Genomic DNA, 13,559 nt, shown 5'->3' on the forward strand with positions numbered 1-13,559 from the left:
GATTGCCATCTACTGTCTAAATGGAACCCTTCAGAACCGACCAGAAGAGGAAAACTTTCAAGAGGGACGATTTCAGCTGAAGCATTGGGTCAAGAAACCTTGATGATGCAGTTCCCTTGTATAAAAGGCCAGTGTACCACAACGAGAGAAGATTTGGTGCCAAGAGAAGTGAAGCACAGGATGTGTTTCATGGAAGAGGCTGAGGCTGGGGTGCCAAGTCATGATAGGAAGCGTAAACCTGTGGCTTGTGGCGCACCTGGAAGCAAAACCCAGGCGGAGCCAGACGAGCCTCAGAAGCTACACAATGCCGGTCAAGGCCCACAGACTAGTCCTGTGCCAGGCAACTCCAGAGTCTAGACTACACCAGTCAAGCCTCAAAGACCAGACCCACACAGATCAAGATTCGGAGCCCAGACGATGCCAGTTAACCCATTTCCGACATCGGGTGTAAATGTACGCTGATGTCGGACACCCTCCCTTTGATGTGGGTTCCGGCGCTGAGCCCACATCTTTTCCATCACATGTCAGCTGTTTTGAACAGCTGACATGTGCCTCTAACAGCCGCGGGTGGAATCGCGATCCCCCAGCGGCTGTTAACCCGTTAAATGCCGCTGTCAAACTCTGACAGCAGTATTTAACTTGCACTTCCGTTAAGCGTGCTAGAAATCCTGCCCATCGGTGACCCCATCACATGATCGCGGGTCGACATGACAACCAGAGGTCTCCAGAAGACCTCTATGGTTGTCACTGCTGGATTGCTATGAGCGCCGCCTGGTGGACAACGCTCATAGTAAGTCAGAAATTCTGCTACATACAGTGTGTGTATCTCAGGTATGTGTGGTGTGCTGTTTGTGAGATACGTTTTGTGTTTATATTAACATTTGTTGTCCTGCATACATGTGCTGTATATAAAGTGTCTATCTACTGAGCATTTGATGTGCAGTATGTGTGTGCAATGTACATGTACTGTATGTGTGCCATGTACATGTGTTTGTGAGTGCCATGTACGTGTGTGTATAAGTTTGTGCCATGTACATGTGTTTGTATAAGTGTGTACATGTGTGTATAATTGTGTGCCATGTTCGTGTGTTCATAAGTATGAGCCATGTACATGTGTGTGCCATGTACGTGTGTATGTAAGCGGGCGCTATGTTCATGTGTGTGTGTATATAAAAGTGTACCATGTACATGTGTTTGTCATATACGTTTGTTGCCCAGTCATGGCTTTTATCTAGATAGGTTTCCGTAACGCTCACAACATTGTAGTCTCCAGTTCATTTAATTTGTTTGTAAGACTTCTTGCATTTGCCATCAGATATTTAATACTATTTGCAATCTCTCTGTCTACTCTACCCTCTTATTTGCACAACTACCCTCCTTCTCACCAAATTCTAGTTTAAAAGTGCTTCTATCCGTCTGACCATTTTTCCCCCAGTACAGGTTCCTCATTAAGATGCAGCCCGTCCCTACCATATAGCCTGTAGAAGTCGGCCCAGTTCTCAGTGAACCCACACTCTTCCTTCCTACTCCAACTTCTAAGCCACTTATTTATCTCCCTACGCTCCCGCTGTCTTTCTAGTGACGCTCATGGCATCGGCAGCATTTCTGACAACATCACCTTGGAGGTCCTGAACTTCAGCTTCTCTGTTAGCTTCCTGTAATCATTTTTAAGGACCTTCCACCTCCGTCTAACTTTGTCATTGGTACCAATGTGTGCCATGACTGCTGGGTTTTCCCCAGGCCCACCCAACGATCAGTCTATCCAATCCACAGTAAGCCAAACCCCAGAACCTAGCAGACAACACACTGTTCAGCATTCATGGCAGCAAATGACCCTGTCCCTCTACCTAATTATAGAGTCCCCTATCAACATCTGTCTGGCCTTTGCTGCATTCCTATTTCCCTCTTTCTTACAGCCTTCATTTTCCTAGTTGCTAGGAGCAACGTCCTGCTGTAGTGATCGCAGTCCTGGGCTTGCATTCCTAATATCAGCCAAACTGGCATATATATTAGGTTGTGCCAGATCAGAACTAGGCTCCCTGACACTTTTCCCTCCACCCTTTCTTCTAACTGTCACCCAGCTACCTACTTCTGGGTCCTGATGTTCCCCACCTCCATCCTTCTCCATATTACTCGCCATAGCCAGAGCATGCTCAGTGAGCTCTAAACTGCAGGTTTACAATAACCCTGAGTGTTGCAATGATTTCACAGAATGATGTACAGTACAATGTTGTCATTGGTTCATGTATCTGGCTCTAGATGACTATTGATGAATCCAAGTCAAACACTGATAACCCTTTGCAATGTTTTCTGAATCCTGGGATGAAGTTCTCAGCACATTTCATTAACGTGACATTGACCATCTCATCATCTACGATATGGCTGGGTTTCTCTCAGACCTTGTGAGTACATCTATATCATTAGTTATTACATTATGTAAAATGCATTTTGAGCAATGCAATATGAAAAATAATGTAAAAATAAGTGTACTTGATTTTAAAGGATATTTACAGTCGGTTTTAGACAATTATTGAATGGATAGCAATATAATCTATATGCAGATTGTTAATGCAAATCTTACTTGCAAAACTGGGCTATTGAGATATTTTCAGCTTCACTAATGTCATTAAGGGGGAACAGGCGTTAAGCACTTCTCTAAAGTTATGCATTATCAGATTAATTATGGTTGTCTACTTTTTTGATCACAAACATATAGCTTATCGTTTAAACCATTATTAAAATGTATTAATGATGGCAATAATATTAACATCAATACAATGTTATTGCATATTCAATAAATTTCTTTTTTGACACTGAAATTCATAAATTAGGTGAAAATTTTTATTTTTATGCTAGAATCTTTATGTTAAACCCAGCATGGACTCATTTAGAACATACAAATACATTTGTCACTTTATAATTTTCAGATACTGATAAATCGTATATTTTATTGTGTTATTATAGTCACAATTTTGACTGTTATCATTTGCACTTGCACTTTATAATTGCCTGTCATTTTCTTCATGTATGAATATATGAAAATATGTGGTTTGAATGTGCTAAATATATGGAATTTCTCATTAGTACAATTTTATATTGATTGTTAAAAACCACTGTAATAGAATTTACAAGGATAAAATTATGGCTACGATAATTGAGTTTTGATCCCCGTATTATATAGCAGCATTGTGTTTGAATTTGAACTTTGATCACATTTTATATGATAATAAAGATTTATGGTTAAATCTACTCTGGTTGCTGGGCTTTTTTCAGTGCCCGATGTTATGTCCTGAATGTCACCTTTATGTGTCTGTTATGTATGAGCAGGCCATGCATAACTGGTGGTGAGACATCTCCCTGTCCCAAGATTCCTTATTATATCAGTAACAGTAACAGAACAAGAGGGAAAGTAAAGGGCTAATAGCAGGTCATGTTCTCTAAGTTCTCTGCGCAACAATAGCCAAGCTATTTAGATACAGGGCTGGGGCTGCAAAGCGAATCTTTGCCTAAATTAGGGATACCCTAAATATGTATCCACAACCAGGGATCTGTACATTACCTTTAGTTTAGAAAAGAATAAGATGTGCTCACAGATTTTACAACATGTGAAGTTCTTTCACGCAATGTCATACACTATTAGCCTTAGGAAGCTTCATACATATGTGTGTTAACGCTATACCCAACTAATCTGGGCCAATGCCAGGAATACTTTTTAGTATATTTACTTTTTTTAGATACTTTTTAGGTTTTAGATGCAACAGAATAAGAAAAAAAGCCGACATTTTTCTAAACACACTACATTGCAGTGTGCTACCTCTCAGTAGCTGTCACAGTCCTCAATCGCACTCAGCATATCATAGACACATTGCAAATTCCACGCCATGAAAGAAAACATGCAGCAGTGCAGCACTCAACACGGATGCAAAACTATTAGGCTATAATAATCTTTATATAGCGCTAACATATTCCGCAGCGCTTTACAGTTTGCACACATTTTTCATCACTGTCCCCGATGGGGCTCACAATCTAAATTCCCTATCAGTATGTCTTTGGAGTGTGGGAGGAAACCGGAGAACCCGGAGGAAACCCTCGCAAACAAGGGGAGAACATACAAACTCCTTGCAGATGTTGTCCTTGGTGGGATTTGAACCCAGGACCCCAGCACTGCAAGGCTGCAGCGCTAACCACTGAGCCACCGTGCTGCCCGTAGGCTATGTTCCTATGATAAGTTTTTGGTGAGTTTTTTATGCTGCGTAGTTTTGAAAAATTGCAAGTAACTTTTTTTCTTACTTAACAAGTGTATAAATGGTGCAGAAAATCTGCAACATCCAAAACTCACCAAAAGTTCATCGTGGGAACGTGCTTTTATTGCATCATCTCGGTCATAGGATGTTTATGTAGGCATTGTTTTCTGTACTCCTCACCTCCTGTGACCAGGATGATGCAATAAAGAAGCTGTAGTTGTTTTTCATGAGTGCTGCTTTCATCTCTTTTATGGAATGAACATTTTTGCAGAGTTTTCCTCCATATTTTTTTCTGCAAAAAACTGCAGCATTTTACTATACCACAAAAGTGAATCAGATTTCTGAAATCTCATTCATACGCTGCTTATTTTTTCCTTGCAGATTTGAAGCAGTTTCTAATCTGTAGCATGTCAATTCATTCAGCCTTTTTGCAATGTTTTTCATACATTTAAATGAATGGGAAAAAAATTGTCAAAAATGCACCTACAGTTAGGACCATATATATTTGGACAGAGACAATATTTTTCTAATTTTGGTTCTAGACATTACCACAATGAATTTTAAACAAAGCAATTCAGATGCAGTTGAAGTTCAGACTTTCAGCTTTCATTTGAGGGTATCCACATTAAAATTGGATGAAGGGCTTAGGAGTGTCAGCTCCTTAACATGTGCCACCCTGTTTTTAAAGGGACCAAAAGTAGTTAGACAGATTAAATAATTGTAAATCAAATGTTCATTTCTAGTACTTGGTTGAAAACCCTTTGTTGGCAATGACTGCCTGAAGTCTTGAACTCATGGACATCACCAGATGCTGTGTTTCCTCCTTTTTGATGCTCTGCCAGGCCTTCACTGCGGTGGTTTTCAGTTGCTGTTTGTTTGTGGGCTTTTCTGTCTGAAGTTTAGTCTTTAACAAGTGAAATGCATGCTCAATTGGGTTGAGATCAGGTGACTTACTTGGCCATTCGATAATATTCCACTTCTTTGCTTTAACCCCTTCATGACCCAGTCTATTTTGACCTTAATGACCTGGCCATTTTTTGCAATTCTGACCAGTGTCCCTTTATGAGGTAATAACTCAAGAATGCTTCAACGCATCCTAGCGATTCTGAGATTGTTTTTTCGTGACATATTGGGCTTCATGTTAGTGGTAAATTTAGGTCGATAATTTTTGCATTTATTTGTGAAAAAACGGAAATTTGCAAAAATTTAGAAAATTTTGCAATTTTCAAATTTTGAATTTTTATTCTGTTAAACCAAAGAAGTACGTATGTGACACAAAATAGTTACTAAATAACATTTCCCACATGTCTACTTTACATCAGCACAATTTTGGAAACAAAATTTTTTTTTTCATAGGAAGTTAGAAGAGTTAAAAGTTGACCAGCGATTTCTCATTTTTACAACAAAATTTACAAAACCATTTTTTTAGGGACCACCTCACATTTGAGGTCACTTTGAGGGGTCTATATGGCAGAAAATACCCAACATTGACACCATTCTAAAAACTGCACCCCTCAAGCTACTCAAAACTACATTCAAAAAGATTATTAACCCTTCAGGTGCTTCACAGGAACTAAAGCAATGTGGAAGGAAAAAATGGACATTTTAATTTTTCCAACAAAAATTTTCTTTTAGAATCAATTTTTTCTTTTTCACGTGGGTAACAGGATAAAATGGATGCTAAAATTTGTTGGGCAATTTCTCCTGAGTACAGTGATACCTCATATGTGGTCAAAAACCACTGTTTGGGAGCATGGCAGGGCTCAGAAGGGAAGGAGCGCCATTTGACTTTTTGAATGGAAAATATGCTGGAATATTTAGCGGTTGCCATGTCGTGTTTGGAGAGCCCCTGTGCGCCTAAACATTGGAGCTCCCCCACAAGTGACCCCATTTTGGAAACTAGACCCTCCAAAGAACTTATCTAGATGCATAATGAGCAATTTGAACGCCCAGGTGCTTCATGTCAGGAACACCGCACTACACTTGCTCACTGAGCCAGTGAGCGTGTCCTGAGTACAAAAAACAGTGCTCAAAGATACCTGTGGAGCGGGCAGCAGCGGTGACGATGCATGCCCTAGGACCTGAAACACGTGACTGCTGGGGGCATGGCCTAAGCTCCACAGAGCTAGGAGCTGCAGGGAAACTCCTAGAAAGGTAACTACAGGGCAATGTTACCAAGGGGCATAGACAGAGACAGAAACCAGATCAAGCCGGGTCAAAGCACGAGATAGCAGGACAGTACCAAAGGGTTAGACAGAGCGAATAGTCAGGATGTAGAAATAGGTCAGAAAACCAGAACGGGCAATAGACGGTACAATAGGGACAAACTGCAACGAAGTAACAATAGCCAAGCCAGGAGGTCAGAACCGGAGAAGACAATAGTAACAAAATGAGAGACGGAGTACAGAGTGAGGGAACACAGGAATTAAACAAGCAATGCAGAATACACGCACACCAGGGGGGTCGGTCAGACACACAGCCAGAATAACGGTATAGCTGACAGAGAATGCTAGTCTGAAGTGAGTATAAATACCCCTCCCAGATCCAAAGAGAGGCCGGAAAAAGTTAACCCTGTGAGAACAGGACATTAACCATGTCCTAACCATGACACTTCACAAATTGATCCGTAAAAAAAGGACTTTTTTTCATAAAAATGTTCTTTTAGCCTCGGTTTTTTCATTTTCACATGGGCAACAGGATAAACTGGATCCTAAAATTTGCTGGGCAATTTCTCCTGAGTACACCAATACCTCATATGTGGTCATAAACCAGTGTTTGGGCGCACGGCACTGCCCGGAATGGATGGAGCGCCATTTGACTTTTTGAATGGAAAATCAGCTCCAATCATTAGCGGACACCATGTCGTGTTTGGAGAGCCCCTGTGTGCCTAAACTTTGGAGCTCTCCCACAAATGACCCCATTTTGGAAACTAGACCCCCTATGGCGCTTATCTAGATGTGTTGGGAGCACTCTGAACCCCCAAGTGCTTCACAGAAGTTTATAACGCAGAACTGTGAAAATAAAAAATATTTTTTTCCCTCAAAAAATGATATTTAGCCCACTATTTTTTATTTTCACAAGGCTAATAAGATAAATTGGACCCCAAAAGTTGTTGTCCAGTTTGTCCTGAGTACGCTGGTACCCCATAAGTGGGGGGAGACCACTGTTTGGGCACACGTTGGGGCTCGGAAGGGAAGTAGTGACGTTTTGAAATGTCGACTTGATGGAATGGTCTGCTGGCGTCATGTTACGTTTGCAGAGCCCCTGATGTACCTAAACAGTGGAAACCCCACACAAGTGACCCCATTTTGGAAACTAGACCACCCAAGGAACTAATCTAGATGTGTCTCCACAAAAATTATTTTTTTAGCCCCCAATTTTTAATTTTCCCAAGGGTAACAGGAGAAATTAGACCCCCAAAGTTGTTGTGCAATTTTTCTTGAGTACACTGATACCCCGTATGTGGGGGTAAACCACTGTTTGGGCACACGTCGGTGCTCGGAATGGAGGCAGCACTGTTCGACTTTTTCAACGCAAAATTGGCTGGAATAAATGGCGGCGCCATGTCGTGTTTGGAGACGCCTGATATGCCTAAACAGTGGAAACCCCTCAATTCTAACTCCAATCCTAACCCCAACACACCCCTAACCCTAATCGCAACCCTAATCATAACCCTAACCACAACCCTAACCCCAACACACCCCTAACCCTAATCTCAACCCTAATCATAACCCCAACACACCCTTAACCCTAATCCCAACTCTAACCCTAATCACAAACCTAACCCTAATCCCAACCCCAACCCACCCCAACCCTAATCTTAACCCTAACCCTAGCCCTAGCCCTAGCCCTAACCCTAACCCTAGCCCTAACCCTAACCCTAGCCCTAGCCCTAACCCTAGCCCTATTTCTAACCCTAACCCTATTTCTAACCCTATTTGAAACATAAAAATATTTTATTATTTGTCCCTATGGGGGTGATAAGGGGGGCGGTGATTAACTTTTTTTTATTTTGATCACTGTGAGAGTTTATCACAGTGATCAAATAAAAAAAAAATTAATCTGCCGCCGGGAAATGTTGGCGGGCACACTGCACATGCGCCCGCCATTTTCCAAGATGGCGGCGCCCATGGACCGGGACGGCGGGACGGCGGGACACTGGAACGGCCATGGGGGGGTAGTGAGTATCGTGGGGGGATCGGAAGGTGGGGGGAGTGGAAGGTGGGGGGAGCGGAGGGAAGGGGGAGGGGCGCAGATTGTGACAGCCGATCGCCGCCGTCAGTTGGTGGCGGGGTCCGATCGGCGCCGTCAGTCGGCGGGGGGTGTTTACTTAGTGTCTCCAGCCATGTCCAATGCTATTTCAGCATCGGCCATGGCTGGATTGTAATAGTTCATCAAATTTCATTGATGAAATATTACTATCGCTCTGATTGGCACCGACTTTCATGACGCATACGCTGTGTCACAGGTTGGGAAGGGGTTAATAAACTCCTGGGTTGCTTTGGCTTTATGTTTTGGGTCATTGTTCATCTGTAGTATGAAACGGCGACTAATCAGTTTGGCTGCATTTGGCTGGATCTGAGCACACAGTAAGGCTCTGAATACCTCAGAATTCATTCGGCTGCTTCTGTCCTGTGTCACATCATCAATAAACACTAGTCACCCTGTGCCACTGGCAGCCATGCATGCCCAAGCCATGACACTGCCTCCACCGTATTTTACAGATGATGTGGTATGCTTTGGATCATGAGCTGTACCACGCCTTCACCATACTTTTCTCTTTCCATCATTCTGGTAGAGGTTGATCTTGGTTTCATCTGTACAAAGAATGTTCTTCCGGAACTGTGCTGGCTTTTTTAGATGTTTAGCAAAGTCCAGTCTAGCCTTTTGATTCTTGATGCTTATGAGTGGCTTGCACCGTGCAGTGAACCCTCTGTATTTACTTTCATGCAGTCTTCTCTTTATGGTAGATTTGGATATTGATACGCCTACCTCCTGGAGAGTGTTGTTCACTTGGTTGGCTGTTGTGAAGTGGTTTCTCTTCATCATGGAGACTATTCTGCGATCATCCACCACTGTTGTCTTCCGTGGGCGTCCAGGTATTTTTGCATTGATGAGTTCACCAGTGCTTTCTTTCTTTCTCAGGATGTACCAAACTGTAGATTTTGCCACTCCTAATGTTGCAGAAATTTCTCGCCTGGGTTTTTTCTGTTTTTGCAGCTTAAGGATGGCTTGTTTCACCTGCATGGAGAGCACCTTTGACCGCATGTTTCCTTCACAGCAAAACCTTCCAAATGCAAGCACCACACCTCAAATCAACTCCAGGCCTTTTATCTGCTTAATTGAGAATAACATAATGAAGGGATTGCCCACACCTGTCCATGAAATAGCCTTGGAGTCAATTGTCCAATTACTTTTGGTCCCTTTAAAAACAGGGTGGCACATGTTAAGGAGCTGAAACTCCTAAGCCCTTCATCCAATTTTAATGTGGATACCCCCAAATGAAAGCTGAAAGTCTGAACGTCAACTGCATCTGAATTGTTTTGTTTAAAATTCATTGTGGTAATGTCTAGAACCAAAATTAGAAAAATGTTATCTCTGTTCAAATATATATGGACCTAACTATATTTACGCAGTGCCTTTCCTGCCTACTCTAGTATTTGAAGTAGATTTCAATTGCTGAATATACTGACCGTGTGCACATATCCTAAGCCGGTACTGTTCTGTGATCTATTACAAAGTTTTAATAAAACACTTTGTCACATATTAGGTCAAACACTGGAGACTTCTTCCACTGATTATTGTGCTAGGTCTTGGCAATGGGCTGCCATTTGGCTACCAACTAACAGTGATCAGCTCCTCTTCTTTGGTAAGCAAAATCTTCCTCAGTAAGCAACTATCATCCAACAAAATGATACTTTGTTTAATAACTATAATGATACAGCATGCATTGAAACATTTTCAAGTAAATTTAATTATGATCATAGTTTTTATTATTACCCATCAAGTAATGTATAATATCTAGGGACCACAGTTATCTGCTGATCTATCTATATATCTATCTATCCATCTATCTATCTATCTATCTATCTATCCATCATCCATCCATCCATCCATCTATCTATCTATCTATCTATCTATCTATCTATCTATCTAATATAACAATGAATAAAAAAAGGCAGCACTCAAAATTCCAAGGCAAAAGGGAAAACTTTTATTTGCCCAACAAGTGACGTTTCAGTCCAGAATTGGACTTATATATTATAGATTTTTATAAAGCCAAAAGTGATAAAGCTCAGCATTCATCCACATCAAATTAACCTCTTTGTTTCAATGGTTATAGCTTTTTATTTAATTATTTACATTTTCTCATTTTTTTTTCTAATCCAAATAAATACGAATGTGAAAATTTTCCATTTCCTTTCCCCTTATTTTTAACTATCTCTATCTTAACACAATGACATACATAACTTTACAGATTTACAAGTAATATTAGATATTTATTGAATATTCCAGGTTAGCTATCTCTTTTTTTCTGAGGGCGATATAGAGGTTGTTTGATTATTAACTATTTTTAAGGTAGCTATTAGCAGGTTTTTGCTATGTAATCTCACAGCACCATAGTGTAGGAGCAGAGACCCTGATTGCAATGGTGTGTCACATACTGGGCTGTGTTTTACTGTTTAAAGTACAACCAGTGTTTTATCAGCAGGAGATTATCATTACAGGACAATTTGGCACGTGCAGGGTAGTCTAACGCTACCCCCACCACTGATTACTATCTCTCTGTTACTATACAATTTGCACAGAAAGCTGTGGTGTGGGCGGGTTATACACAGCTCAACAAATGAGCTCTGCTAGAAAACTGTGACTTTATCATAGCTGCTACACCTAGTAAACTAAGTGATGTATCACTGCAGTTAAGATCTCTGTCCCTACCTTATGCTATTGTCAGATTATAAAGCAAAAACCTGCATCCAGATTCCAGGGTCACTTTTTAGCTATTATGGTTCTGTGTGTGTATATAAAAAAAGTATTTAGTCAGCCACCAACTGTGCAAGTTCTCCCACTTAAAAAGATGAGAGAGGCCTGTAATTGACATCATAGGTTGGCCGGGGACATTCTTGCGAGTGTGATGCGAGAAATTCGCATAGAAATACATGCAGCCGCACCAGGGCCGGACTGGGACTAAAATACAGCCCTGGCATTTGAAGTTACACAGGCCCACTAGTCACACGGTGACTATATAATATCTTTGTACACTTGTAGTTTACAAGAAGTGAGAGGAGATTAACACGACTATATAACATGTAGTCACAGCTGTGCCCAGTATTTCAGCTCAGTCCTATTTATTGCTTTTAGGTACAGTACTCCTCCCAAAGCTCTGTCCCCTTTTGTATGCATGATTACAGAATTCCTGGCAGAACTGCTATCCATTGGGCAACCAGACCCCCTGGTCATAGCCGCCCCTATCATACCTCCCAACTTTTGAAGAAGGGAAAGAGGGACAAAGACTGCGGCGCGCAGCGCGCCGCTGCAAATTTTGGCCACGCCCGGCCACATCCATTTCACAACTAGTCACACCCATGTCCACACCTAATCGCACCCATTTAGCACTGCTGATCACACTGACTGGTACTGAGGGCACAGTGGCTGGCATTATGGGCACACTGACTGGCACTAAGGAAGAGAGAAAACAGAGAGAGAGAGAAAAAAGAAAACAGAGAGAGCGAGAAAGAAAGGGGAAAGAAAGAAAGAACAGTGAGAGACAAAGAAAGAACAGTGAGAGACAGAGAAAGAACAGAGAGAGAAAGAAAGAACAGAGAGAGAAAGAAAGAACAGAGAGAGACAGAGAAAGAACAGAGAGAAAGAAAGAAGTAAAGAAAAGAAAGAAAGAACAGAGAGAAAGAGAGGAAAGAAAAAGAAAGAAAGAGGGGAAGAAAGAACAGAGAGAGAAAAAAGAAAGAACAGCGAGAGAAAGAAAATGAGGGAAAGACAGAACAGAGAATGAAAGAACAGAGAAAGAAAGAAAAAGAGAGAACGAAATAAAGAAAGATTCTACAAAGATACTATAGCAGCCCGGCTCCCATTGTAGTGCCCACCTGAGCCTCCCGGTGCAGGACATATCATGATCCGCTCACATGGCCGGCATCTCCGATTCCAAGGCGATCCTGCTGTCTGCGCTGTCGGAGGAGGACACGGTGATGGATCTGAAGCATTCCTAGTTCCGTCACAATCTCCTCAAGAAATTATCTCATTTCCGGTCAGCTTCCAGCACATCACTCCTCGGGGCTCCGCCGTGTACTCCTGTGTCCGTGGGAAAAGCCCACTTTGTATGCTTTGTACACACTTGGCTCCGCTCCGTACATCCCGTACACATATGGCTCCACTCCGTACACACACGGCTCCGCTCCGTATACCCCATACACACGCGGCTCCGCTCCGTACACCTCGTACACACGGCTCCGCTCCGTACACCTCGTACACACGGCTCCGCTCCGTACACCTCGTACACACGGCTCCGCTCCGTACACCTCGTACACACGGCTCCGCTCCGTACACCTCGTACACACGGCTCCGCTCCGTACACCTCGTACACGCGCGGCTCCTCTCCGTACATCTCGTACACGCGCGGCTCCTCTCCGAACACCTCGTACACGCGCGGCTCCTCTCCGTACACCTCGTACACGCGCGGCTCCTCTCCGTACACCTCGTACACGCGCGGCTCCTCTCCGTACACCTCGTACACGCGCGGCTCCTCTCCGTACACCTCGTACACACGGCTCCGCTCCGTACACCTCGTACACACGGCTCCGCTCCGTACACCTCGTACACGCGCGGCTCCTCTCCGTACACCTCGTACACGCGCGGCTCCTCTCCGTACACCTCGTACACGCGCGGCTCCTCTCCGTACACCTCGTACACGCGCGGCTCCGCTCCGTACACCTCGTACACGCGCGGCTCCTCTCCGTACACCTCGTACACGCGCGGCTCCACTCCGTACACCTCGTACACGCGCGGCTCCTCTCCGTACACCTCGTACACGCGCGGCTCCGCTCCGTACACCTCGTACACGCGCGGCTTCGCTCCGTACACCTCGTACACGCGCGGCTCCGCTCCGTACACCTCGTACACGCGCGGCTCCGCTCCGTACACCTCGTACACGCGCGGCTCCGCTCCGTACACCTCGTACACGCGCGGCTCCTCTCCGTACACCTCGTACACGCGCGGCTCCTCTCCGTACACCTCGTACACGCGCGGCTCCTCTCCGTACACCTCGTACACGCGCGGCTCCTCTCCGTACACCTCGTACAC

At 43.5% G+C, this 13,559-nt stretch overlaps 1 protein-coding gene across 2 annotated transcripts in view; it reads left to right on the plus strand.

The window, feature by feature from the left end:
* The first annotated feature begins 2,274 nt into the window (after nt 1-2,274).
* LOC141069531 (solute carrier family 2, facilitated glucose transporter member 9-like) overlaps nt 2,275-13,559 on the plus strand; it is a 106,403-nt gene continuing 95,118 nt past the window's right edge. The window contains exons 1-2 of one of the 2 annotated variants that reach the window (XM_073559171.1): nt 2,275-2,402; nt 10,015-10,113. In XM_073559171.1, the coding sequence (XP_073415272.1) occupies nt 2,379-2,402; nt 10,015-10,113 (123 nt within the window). In that variant the 5' untranslated portion in view covers nt 2,275-2,378. The remainder of the gene's footprint in view (nt 2,403-10,014; nt 10,114-13,559) is intronic. The other variant, XM_073559172.1, reaches the window with a different exon arrangement.

Source organism: Dendrobates tinctorius, unplaced genomic scaffold, assembly GCF_039654945.1.
Source record: "Dendrobates tinctorius isolate UK_male_01 unplaced genomic scaffold, ASM3965494v1 ptg000265l, whole genome shotgun sequence".
Classification (NCBI taxonomy): domain Eukaryota; kingdom Metazoa; phylum Chordata; class Amphibia; order Anura; family Dendrobatidae; genus Dendrobates; species Dendrobates tinctorius.